The sequence below is a fragment of the Macrobrachium rosenbergii genome, chromosome 10 (assembly GCF_040412425.1).
Source record: "Macrobrachium rosenbergii isolate ZJJX-2024 chromosome 10, ASM4041242v1, whole genome shotgun sequence".
In the NCBI taxonomy this organism is placed as follows: Eukaryota; Metazoa; Arthropoda; class Malacostraca; order Decapoda; family Palaemonidae; genus Macrobrachium; species Macrobrachium rosenbergii.
In genome coordinates, this window is record NC_089750.1 from 70,222,207 (window position 1) to 70,236,076 (window position 13,870).

At 34.7% G+C, this 13,870-nt stretch overlaps 2 protein-coding genes across 4 annotated transcripts; both read right to left on the reverse strand.

Annotated features, from left to right (window-relative positions):
- Positions 1-3,373: 3,373 nt before the first annotated feature.
- Positions 3,374-4,579, reverse strand: LOC136842844 (cuticle protein 19-like). Its single transcript, XM_067110717.1, has 3 exons — positions 4,505-4,579; positions 4,019-4,206; positions 3,374-3,792 (listed from the first exon to the last, which is right to left on the reverse strand). The coding sequence occupies exon 3, from the start codon at positions 3,784-3,786 to the stop codon at positions 3,451-3,453; it is 336 nt and encodes a 111-aa protein (XP_066966818.1). The 5' UTR covers positions 3,787-3,792; positions 4,019-4,206; positions 4,505-4,579; the 3' UTR covers positions 3,374-3,450.
- A 3,222-nt stretch (positions 4,580-7,801) lies between these two features.
- Positions 7,802-13,634, reverse strand: LOC136842832 (cuticle protein 7-like). 3 transcript variants are annotated; one of them, XM_067110703.1, is made up of 3 exons: positions 13,609-13,634; positions 13,111-13,296; positions 7,802-8,465 (listed from the first exon to the last, which is right to left on the reverse strand). In XM_067110703.1, the coding sequence occupies exons 1-3, from the start codon at positions 13,618-13,620 to the stop codon at positions 8,064-8,066; spliced, it is 600 nt and encodes a 199-aa protein (XP_066966804.1). In that variant the 5' UTR covers positions 13,621-13,634; the 3' UTR covers positions 7,802-8,063. The 3 variants fall into 3 exon arrangements, with proteins under 3 accessions (XP_066966804.1, XP_066966806.1, XP_066966805.1); XM_067110704.1 differs by lacking the exon at positions 7,802-8,465 and adding an exon at positions 12,275-12,941; XM_067110705.1 differs by lacking the exons at positions 13,111-13,296; positions 13,609-13,634 and adding an exon at positions 8,647-8,851 and having other exon boundaries at positions 7,808-8,465.
- Positions 13,635-13,870: the final 236 nt, after the last annotated feature.

Below are 13,870 nucleotides of genomic sequence, written 5' to 3' on the forward strand. Positions count from 1 at the left end.
ACCAATTCATTATTTATATAATTGCGCCATTACTACTCTTTATTTACGTAACCCAAAATGTTTATTAGTACAGTATATTCAGTTGCCATTCACATTCGTAAATCCTTTTCGCGTATGACTTTGCTTCAACCACATACCAGCGACATTAAACCAAATTTCTCTTATTAAACAATAAGGAAATAAGAGAAATTTCTCTTATTTCTTTTCTTGAACAACACTTCTTATTTTTTTGATTTCCTTACAGGAACAGGTCTGTTCCCGGTCTCCGTTTTGTTTTATTTCTCCATTTAAAAAACCTCAATTTTCATTTATTTCTCCTCTTAAAGAAAGTTAATTTTCTCCCATTTCTTCATTTGAACAGATCCTCTCAATTTTCTATTATTTGTCATTTTAAAAAGACGTTAATATAATTTCTCCATAGCAGCATAACTTCTCAATTTTCTCTTATTTCTCTTATTCTGGAACTCTACCTCTCAGCTGCTTAATATTTTCCTTTTCAAGAGACATTAATGTTATTTCTTCTCTGTAACAGAACCTCTCAGTTTTCTCGTGTTCCACCCATAAGGAAACTACAGTTCTATCTTATCTCTTCTGTAGAAGCCCACATTCACTCCACTGACAGTCGAGACAGACTTCACTCTATTTGTTCACTGTTAGTATAATAGTCAAAGTTCATTCCCCATTTAAGAATGGAATGGATTTGTTACCTTTTTGTATTTATGTTCCACGAGCATAATTCTTTGCCTTGTGCTTTAAAAAATATATATATATAAAAAATGTTTTAGAGTAGAAAGGGAATGACATTTAGAACCCTGGTTAGCAGTTCATCCATCACACATTTAATTTTAGAAATGCAATGGCAACAGAATGGAACAAAAAAGTAATTAATAAAATCTTCATCATGTTATCCGTATTTATGTTTATTTTACTATAGGGACAAATATAAATCAGGCACAGTTCATCAATTTTTTTTTTTGGCAACGCAGACGTTTCGAGCGGGAAGTCTCCTCTTGCCAAGACCTCGATGGGAAGCTGTGATACCGATTTCACCCTCAGTGGCAACCTCTGGCGTGGCCTATCCCGTAAGTGCAGTGCCAACAAATTTTCCCACTTGTAGTGTGGGGTTTAGCACTTTGTTTCCACAGTCAGGCGAAATATGGTTTCGGGACTCTGCATAAGAATCATCTGTTTTACAAAAAATTATTCCGTTACTGGCTACTAACAGAGCGAAGAATTATTAGGTAAAACTAAACCCCATTTCAGTGATGCTTTGTTGGCAAGATGCTAAATTGAGATCTTTATTTATATGAAAATATTTATATATATATATATATATATATATATATATACAGATGTGTGTAATTATAATATATATAATATATATATATATATATTTATCACATGATATATATATTACATACAACATTTATATATATGTTATATATGATTATATTTGAGTCCTATATATATATATACACACTTTGTCTCCAATATTATTTATATATATTATTTATATATATATATATATGATATATATTTATAATATTCACACGCCAGTGCTGACAAATGGTGTTCCAGACCAGGTACCAAGAACTTTCGCGTATCATGTACAGTTTCTTGAGGGTACTTTGGTGTAATTATACCCCAAAGAAGTGTTCATGATACACATTGTTACTTTTTAATTTTCACCTTTCAAATGGGAAAATATATATATATTATATATATAATATATATATGTATACACACACATATATATATATATTATATATATATATATATATATATACGGGATTTATTTTTTTTTTTCGACACACACCAGCATTTTTTTTTTCTCATGCCACGCCATTGATCACACCCCTGAGGTTTCGCCAAAGCATCAAAATGAATTTTATGGGCCCTGAAATGATTCGGTTTTATTTCTGCATCCCCAGTCTGAAGGTGTTCCTCGTGCGTAAGTTCCAATGGCAATTTCGCATATGTGGTACAGACTTTTTAGGCCCAGAGGTCATGAGCTCTCGGTATCCTTGTCGTGTCTCCTACGTCTGCGTTGAATGTCTTCCTCGTTGACATTGTGTCCTCATTTCTGAAATTGATCATCTGTCTTCACAAAGAAGGAGAGTCCGCTCCATTACGGATGAACTGTGTCTTTTTTTATCCCAAGTTTTGTAATCGGACACGTGACGCATCTGGATTCCAGAGACATTTTCATCTCCACTGAGCTGCTCCAGTCTTCGGGAATTGTTGGGATTCCCGGAATGTCAGGGACTTCCAGCAGATGGCAATGATTTGGAATAATTCTTCATCTCTTTTTCTAACTATATGTATGTATAATTATGTATAATTGTATGTATAAATAAATAAAGCTTTTCTAGAAGATGAGGCTCCGTAAGCAAGGCCCGGGGATTTCTGGGGACGCTGGAGTCAGTCTTGTGAAAGTTCCCGGGAGGTCGACACGGTATGCCTCAATCACTCAACTTCTTTTCACGTGTCTGTGTGTGTGTGTGCTTATATAGTGATTCGTTTTCTAGTTTTTCTTTTTCTGAGAGAAAATTTAATGGAAATATATTTTAATTTCATCACGAATGTCAATAATGCAATTTTCATTAATAAGTTGAATAATTGATAACAGGTGCCAAGAATTTGAATATAAACAGGCGACTTCATAAACATTTGCGAAAGATAAAGTCATGTAACGTTGGACCTGTTTTATACATACATACATATATATATATATTTCTGTATATAATATATATATATATATATATATATATATATATATATATATATATATATATATATATACTACATTTACACAAAAATATATCACGAACAACAATCACATACGACGCTAATCTTTCTGTATACGATTATTTCCCCTTTTTCTCTTCATAGGCCTCTGGCACTGATGCGAATGTACATTACTCACCATTAATCTACAGTTTCTTGTATTCATCCAGTCAGCATAACAATAATGACAGTAGAGATGTTGAAAGGATTTCCTCTGTACCACATTCATCACATTTCAAGACACGTATTTACTTGGAAATCAAGACGGCACCCAAATAATATAACAGCTTAACAAGCAAGGGAATAATTATTAGAGGTTGGTTCTCGAATGTAAATGAATCACAAAAGAACAAACATTTTAAAAAATATTTTCTTTGAATAATTTACGTAACACTATGTGGACCTTTTTGGGTCGCCTACATCTGTTTTTTAGTAGACAGTCAGTTATGACCAAATTAGTGAATAGAAAGCTTTATGAAACAGACAGCAAAAATAGGAATCAGACAAACTAAACACGTTAAAGAAATTGCTCAGAATAGTATTCAAGGATTCAGGTTGATAAAGGACTTGTAATGATAAATCCGGGCACTCTATAGCTTGTATATTTTCTTGCTCACATATAAATTATAATCTTTATGAATGTTGACACTTGCCGCCAGCTTCTTAATTTCTGGGAGAACCGTAGAGAGAATCCGGCTGCTCATAGGTAGGGGCTGGGGCTGAGTAGGAAGGTTGAGGGGCTGGGGCTGGGGCAGGGGCTGAATAAGCAGGTGCTGGAGTGTAAGGTTGGGGCTCTGGGTACTGGGCTTCGCCCTCGTAGGTGACCTCAGCCTGGTATCCGTTGTCGCTGTCAGCGTTGTAAGAGACGATCTGAGTGCGACCGTCGGGGAGGAGGACGTGGTACTCGCCCTTGACAACATTTCCGTCGGACTGTGAGTCGTGGGCGAAGTCGAGGCCCTTGTACTGGTCGGTCACGGCGAACTCGAAGTCAAAAGGCATTCCTTCCTGTAAACAGAATTTACATAAACATTTTTTGTGTTGGAAGACAAGAATGTAATGGGACATTAATATCCAGAAGTGGGCAAATTATTCATTTTTAATACACGATTATGAGCTCGCAAAACACACACACACACACACACACACACACACACACACACACACACATATATAATATATATATATATATATATATATATATATATAATAAATAAAAGCAAACAACCCTTACCTCAGGTTGCTCGTAGGATGGAGCAGGGGCTGAATAGGATGGTTGAGGGGCAGAATAAGTTGGTTGAGGGGACTGTAGACTGGGGGAGGAGGGGGCTGTGTAGGGGCAGAGTACCCATACCCAGAAGAAGGAGGAGCTGGCTTATCTGGCCTAGCCACAGCTAAAGCTGCCAAGCACAACAGAGTTACCTGGAAAGCGATAATAAGGAAAATAACTCACGATTTTTTAAATGGGCAAAAATTAAGTATAATTATTTCCAAATAAATGTCTTCAATATATCCCCGGTTTCATTTGAGATTTTGCGCTGGTGCAATACATTTACTGGGTATCTCATTTCACTGCACTGGGTATCTCATGTTATTTTAATATCTCAAGAAACTAAGTGTAAAACTGTAAGTGCTTCAGTCAAGCATCAGTCACTACAATGGCTGATGCCCACAACTCGAATCTTTTGAATTCTCCAAGACTATAAGTCCCACTACACACCTTCTTGAACATGTCGGTGATGCCAATCGTTTGCGAATGTTCTGTGGGCAAGGGAATGCCCCATTTATACCAGCCTTTCCTCGGTTGACCTTGGATGCCACGCCCTTTGACCTAGTCTTCTTCTTATTATTTTTTTGTTGTGCCTTCGATTCCTGTTCCTTTGCTTGGGAATGCGGTCCTGATAATTGCTTGTTTCAAAAGAACTGGGAACTCCAAAAAATCTTTGTGTTTTATAAGCATTTGTCATGATCTTTCATAATCTTCCGGTTAAGTCATTGTTTATGCAATGTATTATGTTTATATATTTTTATATATATATATATATATATATATATATATATATATATATATATATATATATATATATATATATATATATATATATATATATATATATGTGTATATGTGTGTGTGTGTGTGTTTGTTTGTGTATTTTATATATATATATATATATATATATATATATATATATATATATATATATATATATATATATATATATATATATATATATATTATATATTTTATATTTGTATTCTTATTTTTCATCACGAATTTATTCATAACTCCATAACTCCTTTGCTTGTATATGTATCATCTATGAATTTTTCTTGGCAGTCTTTGGAATTAACCTCATGTGAATACACGCAGAGAAACGTACATGCGATTGACATCCACTACTTTCTCATTGTTCTCATTTTCTATGAATTTATTGCGCCGTGATTTTTCTTTCCTCTGTGATGATCTGAAAGAAGAGTAAACGACTAAAGCTGATTTAAGAGAGAGAGAGAAAAAAAAAAAAGAGGGCATAATTTTTTTATATTTTATTTTTTTTTGGGTGGGGGGGACGCTTGTTATTCTTCAGTTTATGTTACTGTTCCCTCTCTTTTCTGTTAGGTTTTACCTAACTGTTGCTATAATTTTTGTCTGTTTACTTTCTGTATTAAAAAAATCTGTGCATAATTGGTAGTATTTTTGGGGACTAACATTTTGTTAATATCAGTTCATATGTTACTGTTCCCCTCTTTTCATCTTCTTTCTCCTTGCTTTTAATCTTCTGTCTCTTAATTACTCAGTGATTTTCCTTCTCTATGTGATGATCTGAAAGATGGGTAAACGACTTTCCTTAAGGTGATTTACAAGGGGTCTTAAAAGTCTTCCGGTGAAAATTCTCTGTGTCTGTACATGCATGATGCTGGTCATTTTTTTTTGAAATTTCTGCATGAGGGAGTTGATTCTTCAGTTTATGTGTGATTGGTCTGTTTCTTTTATCTCTCTGGTTTTAACTTCTGTGTTGCTAAAATTTTTCTCTCTGAGTACACTATTTTCTTTAATTATGGTTACCTAATGTAAGGGCCTTAACAGTCCTCTGGTGAGAATTCTTTGTATAATATGATGCTGGTCAGTTGAGGAAGTTTCTGCATATAGATGTTTTATTTATAGGTAGTTATGTGACTGCCGTGTTGTTTATATCTCTTCAGCCAATATACATACATAAATATGTTTATATATATATATATATATATATATATATATATATATATATATATATATATATATATATATATACACATTTGTTAAATTAGTAAATGTCTGATTCTATATAAATATATTATTCCTATACGATATTCTTTGGCGTCACCAAATGTATGATCCTTACTGTTTCATTATTTATATATAATTATCCCATCAGTGCTCTTTACTTTTATATGCCAAAGTTTTTATGAATTTATTCAGTTACCACTCGCATTCATGAATCTGTTTCATTTATGACTTTTATTCAGCCCCACACCAGCGATGTTAAACCAATTTCACATTAAAAAATATTTAAATTTCTCTTATTTCTTTTCTAGAACAACACTTCTGATTTTTTCTTATTTCCTTACAGGAACTGGTCTTCTGTTCCAGTTCTCCATTTTGTTTTATTTCTCTTATTTAAAAAGAGATCCTCTCAATTTTCTGTTATTTCTCCTTTTAAAGAGACGGTAATTTCATTTCTCCCCGTAACAGAACTATTTTTTTTCATTTGGAACTGCTCCTCTCAATTTCTCTTTTATTTAATCTTTTTTAAAATGACTTGTTATAATTTCTTCATTTATGCATTTTTTCAATTTTTGTAGGTATTTCTCATATTCTGGAACTGTACCTCTCAAAAATGAAAAAGATTTCCCATTTTAAAATGGACATTAATTGTTAATTCTCCTCTTTTGGTAGAATCCTCTTCCATAAGTTCTCTCATGTGTTCAAAACTAAAGTAGAAACTCAAGAACAAACAAGTTAAAAATCTTATCTCTTCTGTTGAAAATCGACGACCAAATCCACTCCACTGACAGTCGAGACATCTTTCGGGTTTCACTCTAGTTGTTCCACGAATAAATTGTTACTAGAAGAGACTGAAGGTTACCAGAGTTCATTCCTCATTTAACCTTAAATGGAATGGACTTGTTGATTCTTTTTAGTATGTATGATTATGTTTGACCAACATTTAAATTGCAGCTCTCTAATTGCCTCATAATTTTGAATTGTGAGGTTGACAGAAAAAAAGAAAAAGTCTTTAAATATAATTTTATTGAAAAAACCAAATGAGCCTACCATAATATTCGCATTTATATAAAATCATCATGTTTTATCCCTAGAAGGGGAATGACATTTAGGAACCCATTTTTGTAATAAATTAATTCATCCATAAGAATGAATTAAACACACGTTTTGTATTTTAGAAAAAGTACAATGGCAACAGAATCTGACAATTCAGGAACAAAACAGTCACATACCAACTAATAATATTTGAGGTGATGATAAAATCTTCCTCATCAAACACGTTAATCCATGTTACCCACAATATAATTTGTGTTTCCTTTTTTACTGTCAGTGACAAATATAAATTCTTTATCATAAACAGATTGGAAGTTCAATTGTTTCCTCTAAATATCACGAACAACAATCACATGCTTAATGATGTTATCTTTGTGTATACGATTATTTCCCTCTTTCTCTTCATAGGTTCCTTTGGCAATACTGATTCATCAATTTCAAGTACATTACTCACGATTAATCTGCAATTTCATGTATTCATCCAGTCAGCATAACAATAATGACAGTAAACATGTTGAAAGGATTTCCCGTGCACTACACTGATTGTATTTAAAGACACGTATTTACTTAGAAATCAAGATGGCACCCAAATAATATAACAGTTTAACAATCAAGGTAATAATAATCAGAGGTTGATTCTCGAATGTAAATGAATCAGAAAACAATAAACGTTTTAAAAAATAATTTATTTGAATAATTTACGTGAAACTCTGTGGACCTTTTTGGGTTGTCTACATCTGTTTTTTAGAGACATTCAGTTGTGACCAAATTAGTAGAAAACTTGGCGAAACAGGCAGCAAACATAGGAATTAAATAAACTGAACAGATATTGCTCGGAATAGCATTCAAGGATTCTGATTAATAAAGGATTTGTAATGATAAATCCGGGTACTGTATAGCGTGTATATTTTCTTGTTCACATAAATTATAATCTTTATAGATGTTGACACTTGCCGCCAGCTTCTTAATTTCTGGGAGGACCGTAGGTAGGGGCTGGGGCTGAGTAGGAAGGTCGAGGGGCTGGGGCAGGAGCTGAGTAGGAAGGTCGAGGGGCTGGGGCAGGGGCTGAGTAGGAAGGTTGAGGGGCTGGGGCAGGGGCTGAATAAGCAGGTGCTGGGGCTGAGTAAGCAGGTGCTGGAGTGTAAGGCTGGGGCTGTGGGTACTGGGCTTCGCCCTCGTAGGTGACCTCAGCCTGGTATCCGTTGTCGTTGTCGGCGGTGTAAGAGACGATCTGAGTGCGACCGTCGGGGAGGAGGACGTGGTACTCGCCCTTGACAACATTTCCGTCGGACTGTGAGTCGTGGGCGAAGTCGAGGCCCTTGTACTGGTCGGTCACGGCATACTCGAAGTCAAAAGGCATTCCTTCCTGTAAACAAAATTCACATAAACATTTTGTGTGTTGGAAGACAAGAATGTAATGGGACATTAATATCCAGGTGTGGGCAAAATTATTCATTTTTAATACATGATTATGAGCTCACACACACATACACACACACATAAACACACACACTTACATATAATAAATGAAATTAAACAATCCTTACCTCAGGTTGGTCGTAGGATGGAGCAGGGGCTGAATAGGATGGTTGAGGGGCGGAATAAGTTGGTTGAGGGGGAGTGTAGACTGGGGGAGGAGGGGGCTGTGTAGGGGCAGAGTACCCATACCCAGAAGAAGGAGGAGCTGGCTTATCTGGCCTGGCCACAGCCAGAGCTGCCAAGCACAACAGAGTTACCTGGAAAGTGACAGTAAAGAAAATAAGTCTCGGTTTTGTCTTAAAACACCACAAAAATTCATGATAATTATTTATAAATGAATGTCTTTAAAATAGTCCCCGTTTTCATTTGAGATTTTGCACGGGTGCAATACATTTACTGGGTATCTCATTTCACTGCAATACATTTACTGGGTATCTCATTTTACTTTAATATCTAAAGAAACTAAGTGTAAAACTGTAAGTGCTTGACTCAAGCATCAGTCACTACAATGGCTGATGCCCACAACTGGAATCTTTTCAACTCTCCAGGACTGAGTCCCTCTACACACCTTCTTGAACATGTTGGTGATGCGAATCGTCTGCGAATGTTCTGTGGGCAAGGGAATGCCCCATTTATACCAGCCTCTCTTCGGTTGACCTTGCATGCCACGCCCGCTGACCTAGCCTACTTCTTCTTCTTATTTTTTGTTGTGTCTTTGATTCTTGTTCCTTTGCTTGGGAATGCGGTCCTCATAGTTGTGTGTTTCAAGAAAACTGAGGAACTTCAAAAAAGTTCTGTTTTATGAGCATTTGTTTTGGCCTTTCATAATCTTCCTGATAAGCCACTGTTTATACAGTATATTATGAATATATATATATATATATATATATATATATATATATATATATAATATATATATATATATATATATATATATATATATATATATATATATATATATATATATATATATATATATATATATATATATAATGTATATTAAGCATACCTTAGTTTTACCAGGGATGTATATATAAATATATATATATATATATATATATATATATATATATATATATATATATATATATATATATATATAATATATATATATAATGTATATATGTATATGTATATGTATATACTCGTATATAATTATATATTTTATATTTGTATTCTTATCTTTCATCACGAATTTATTCATAACTCCAGAACTTTTTTTCTTAAATGTGCATCACCTATGAATTTTTCTTGGCAGTCTTTGGCATGATCTTTCATAATCTTAAGGATAAGTCATTGTTTATGCAATGTATTATATATATATATATATATATATATATATATATATATATATATATATATATATATATATATATATTTATATATATATAACTATGTTTGTGTGTGTAACTGACACGCGTATGTATACATACATATATATATATATATATATATATATATATATATATATATATATATATATATATATGCATTCCTATTTTTCATCACGAGTCTATTCATAACTCAATAACTCATTTACTTATATGCATATCATCTGTGAATTTTTCTTGGCAGTCTTTGGAACTAACATTTTGTGAATACGCGCAGACAAAAGCACGTGCGATCAACATCCACATCTTTCTCCTTGCTCTCATCTTTGTGAATTAATTACTCAGTGATTTTTCCTCCTATGCGATGATCTGAAAGATGGGTAAACGACTAAAGCTGATTTACGAGCAAAAAAAAAAAAAAAAAAAAGAGGACATCATAATTGGTAGTTTTTCTTTGGGGTGAAGGGTTGGGGATGAGACACTTGTTATTCTTCAGTTTATGTGTCAATGGTCCCTTTCTTTTCTGTCTGGTTTTACTTACGTGTTGCTATTAATTTTTCTCTCTCTCTTCATTTTCTTTGTTCAGGGTACATAATGTGCAAGGGGGCCTTAACAGTCCTCTGGTGAGAATTCTTTGGGTGCACATGATGCTGGTCAACTGAGGAAGTTTCTGCACAGGAGTTTATCACGAGGCAGTTAGGTGATTGCCGTGTTGTTTTTATCTCTTCAGCCAACTTCTGGGAAGGAAATATATATATATATATATATATATATATATATATATATATATATATATATATATATATATATATATATATATATATATATATATATATATACACACACACACACACGTTTGTATATATTAGTGAGTACGTCTATTGTTAAGAGTCACCTCTTTCCCATATTAGATTTTTTGGCGTCGCCATATTCATGATTCTTACCATTTCATTTTATTTATATAATTGCGCCATCAGTACTCTTTATTTACAAATGCCAAAATGTTTATTAATAAAGTATATTCAGTTGCCATTCACATTCATAAATCTTTTACGCGTATGACTTTGCTTTAACCCCATACAAGCGACGTTAAACTAGATTTCTCTTATTAAACAATTAGGAAATAAGAGAAATTTCTCTTATTTCTTTTCTTGAACAACACTTCTTATTTTTTCTTCTCCATTTTGTTTTATTTCTCCATTTAAAAAAACCTCAAATTTCGTTTATTTCTCCTCTTAAAGAATGTTAATTTTCTCTAATTTTTTTTTTCATTTGAACAGCTCCTCTCAATTCTCTATTATTTAATCTTTTAAAAAGACGTTGATATAATTTCTTCATAGCAGCATAACTTCCCAGTTTTTTCTTATTTCTCATATTCTGGAACTGTACCTCTCAGCTGCTTCATATTTCCCCTTTTCAAGAGACATTAATGTTATTTCTCCTCTGTAACAGAACCTGTCAGTTCTCTCGTGTTCTACCTATAAGGAAACTCAAGTTTGATCTTATCTCTTCTGTTGAAGACGACCACATCCACTCCACTGACAGTCGAGACATAGGTTTCACTCTAGTTGTACCACGAATAAATTGTTACTAGAAGAGGCTGAAGGGAGTTCATTCCTCATTTACGAGTGGAATGGACTTGTTGATTCTTTTATTGTATTTATGTTTATTTTACAGTTTCCGCATGTAATTTAGCATAATTCTTTGCCCTGTGCGGTTGAAAAAAATATATATACACATATATCATGTTTTAGAGTAGAAGGGGAATGACATTTAGGAACCCATTTTTGTAAGCAATTGTTCATCCATAAGAATGAATTAAACACACGTATTGTATTTTAGAACTACAATGGCAACAGAATCCGCAATTCAGGAACAAAAAGGAGCCAACTAATAATATTTGAGGTGATGATAAAATCTTCCTCATCATCACGTTATCCATGTTAGCGACAACATAATTTGTGTTTCCTTTTTACTGTAGTGACAAATATAAATTCTTTATCACAAACAGATCTGGCATTCAGTTCAATTGTTTCCAATATATCACGAACAACAATCACATGCTACGTGATGTTATCTTTGTGTATACGATTATTTCCCCTCTTTCTCTTCATAGGTCCCTTTGGCACTGATACGAATGTACATTACTCACGATCAATCTGCAGTTTCATGTATTCATCCAGTCAGCATAACAATAATGACAGAAAAAAAGTTGAAAGGATTCCTCCTGCACCATACTCATTGTATTTCAAGACACGTATTTACTTAGAAATCAAGATGGCACCCAAATAATATAACAGTTTAACAATCGAGGGAATAATAATCAGAGGTTGATTCTCGAATGTAAATGAATCAGAAAACAATAAACATTTTAAAAAATAATTTATTTGAATAATTTACGTAAAACTATGTGGACCTTTTTGGGTTGTCTACATCTGTTTTTTAGTGGACAGTCAGTTGTGACCAAATTAGTAGAAAACGTGACGAAACAGGCAGCAAAAATAGGAATTAAATAAACTGAACGGATATTGCTCGGAATAGCATTCAAGGATTCTGATTAATAAAGGATTTGTAATGATAGATCCGGGTACTCTATAGCTTGTTTATTTTCTTGTTCACATAAATTATAATCTTTATAGATGTTGCCACTTGCCGCCAGCTTCTTAATTTCTGGGAGGACCGTAGGTAGGGGCTGGGGCTGAGTAGGAAGGTTGAGGGGCTGGGGCAGGGGCTGAGTAGGAAGGTTGAGGGGCTGGGGCAGGGGCTGAATAAGCAGGTGCAGGGGCTGAGTAGGCAGGTGCTGGAGTGTAAGGCTGGGGCTGTGGGTACTGGGCTTCTCCCTCGTAAGTGACCTCAGCCTGGTATCCGTTGTCGTTGTCGGCGGTGTAAGAGACGAACTGAGTGCGACCGTCGGGGAGGAGGACGTGGTACTCGCCCTTGACAACATTTCCGTCGGACTGTGAGTCGTGGGCGAAGTCGAGGCCCTTGTACTGGTCGGTCACGGCATACTCGAAGTCAAAAGGCATTCCTTTCTGTAAACAAAATTCACATAAACATTTTTTGTGTTGGAAGACAAAAATGTAATGGGACATTAATATCCAGGTGTAGGCAAAATTATTAATTTTTAATCATGATTATGAGCTCACACAACACACACACACATACACATACATATAATAAATGAAAGTAAACAATCCTTACCTCAGGTTGCTCGTAGGATGGAGCAGGGGCTGAATAGGATGGTTGAGGGGCGGAATAAGTTGGTTGAGGGGGACTGTAGACTGGGGGAGGAGGGGGCTGTGTAGGGGCAGAGTACCCATACCCAGAAGAAGGTGCTGGCTTATCTGGCCTGGCCACAGTCAGAGCTGCCAAACACAACAGAGTTACCTGGAAAGTGACAGTAAAGAAAATAAGTCTCGGTTTTGTCTTAAAACACCACAAAAATTCATGATAATTATTTATAAATGAATGTCTTTAAAGTAGCCCCGTTTTCATTTGAGATTTTGCAGTGTTGCAATACATTTACTGGGTATCACATTTCACTGCAATACATTTACTGATTATCTCATTTTACTTTAATATCTCAAGAAACTCAGTGTAAAACTATAAGTGGTTCAGTCACGCATCAGTCACTATAATGGCTGATGCCCACAACTCGAGTCTTTTCAACTCTCCAAGACTATAAGTCCCTCTACACACCTTCTTGAACATGCCGGTGATGCCAATCGTTTGCGAGTGTTCTGTGGGCAAGGGAATGGCCCATTTATACCAGCCTCTTCGCGATTGACCTTGCATGCCACGCCCGCTGACCTAGCCACCCTCTTCTTTTTTGTTTGTGCCTCTGATTCCTGTTCCTTCAGATACCGCTTGGGAAGGCGGTCGCGATAATTTTCTGTTTCAGAAGAATTCCTGAACTTTAATAAAACCTTGTGTTTTATGAGCTTTTATCGTGATCTTTCCT

Excerpts from the sequence above, each read along its gene's own strand:
- LOC136842844 (XM_067110717.1), bottom strand. The coding sequence starts at position 3,786 with ATGCCTTTTGACTTCGAGTTCGCCGTGACCGACCAGTACAAGGGCCTC.
- LOC136842832 (XM_067110703.1), bottom strand. Across the intron at positions 8,466-13,110 it reads CATCCTACGAGCAACCTGAG|GAAGGAATGCCTTTTGACTT; the intron begins GTAAGGATTGTT and ends TTTTGTTTACAG.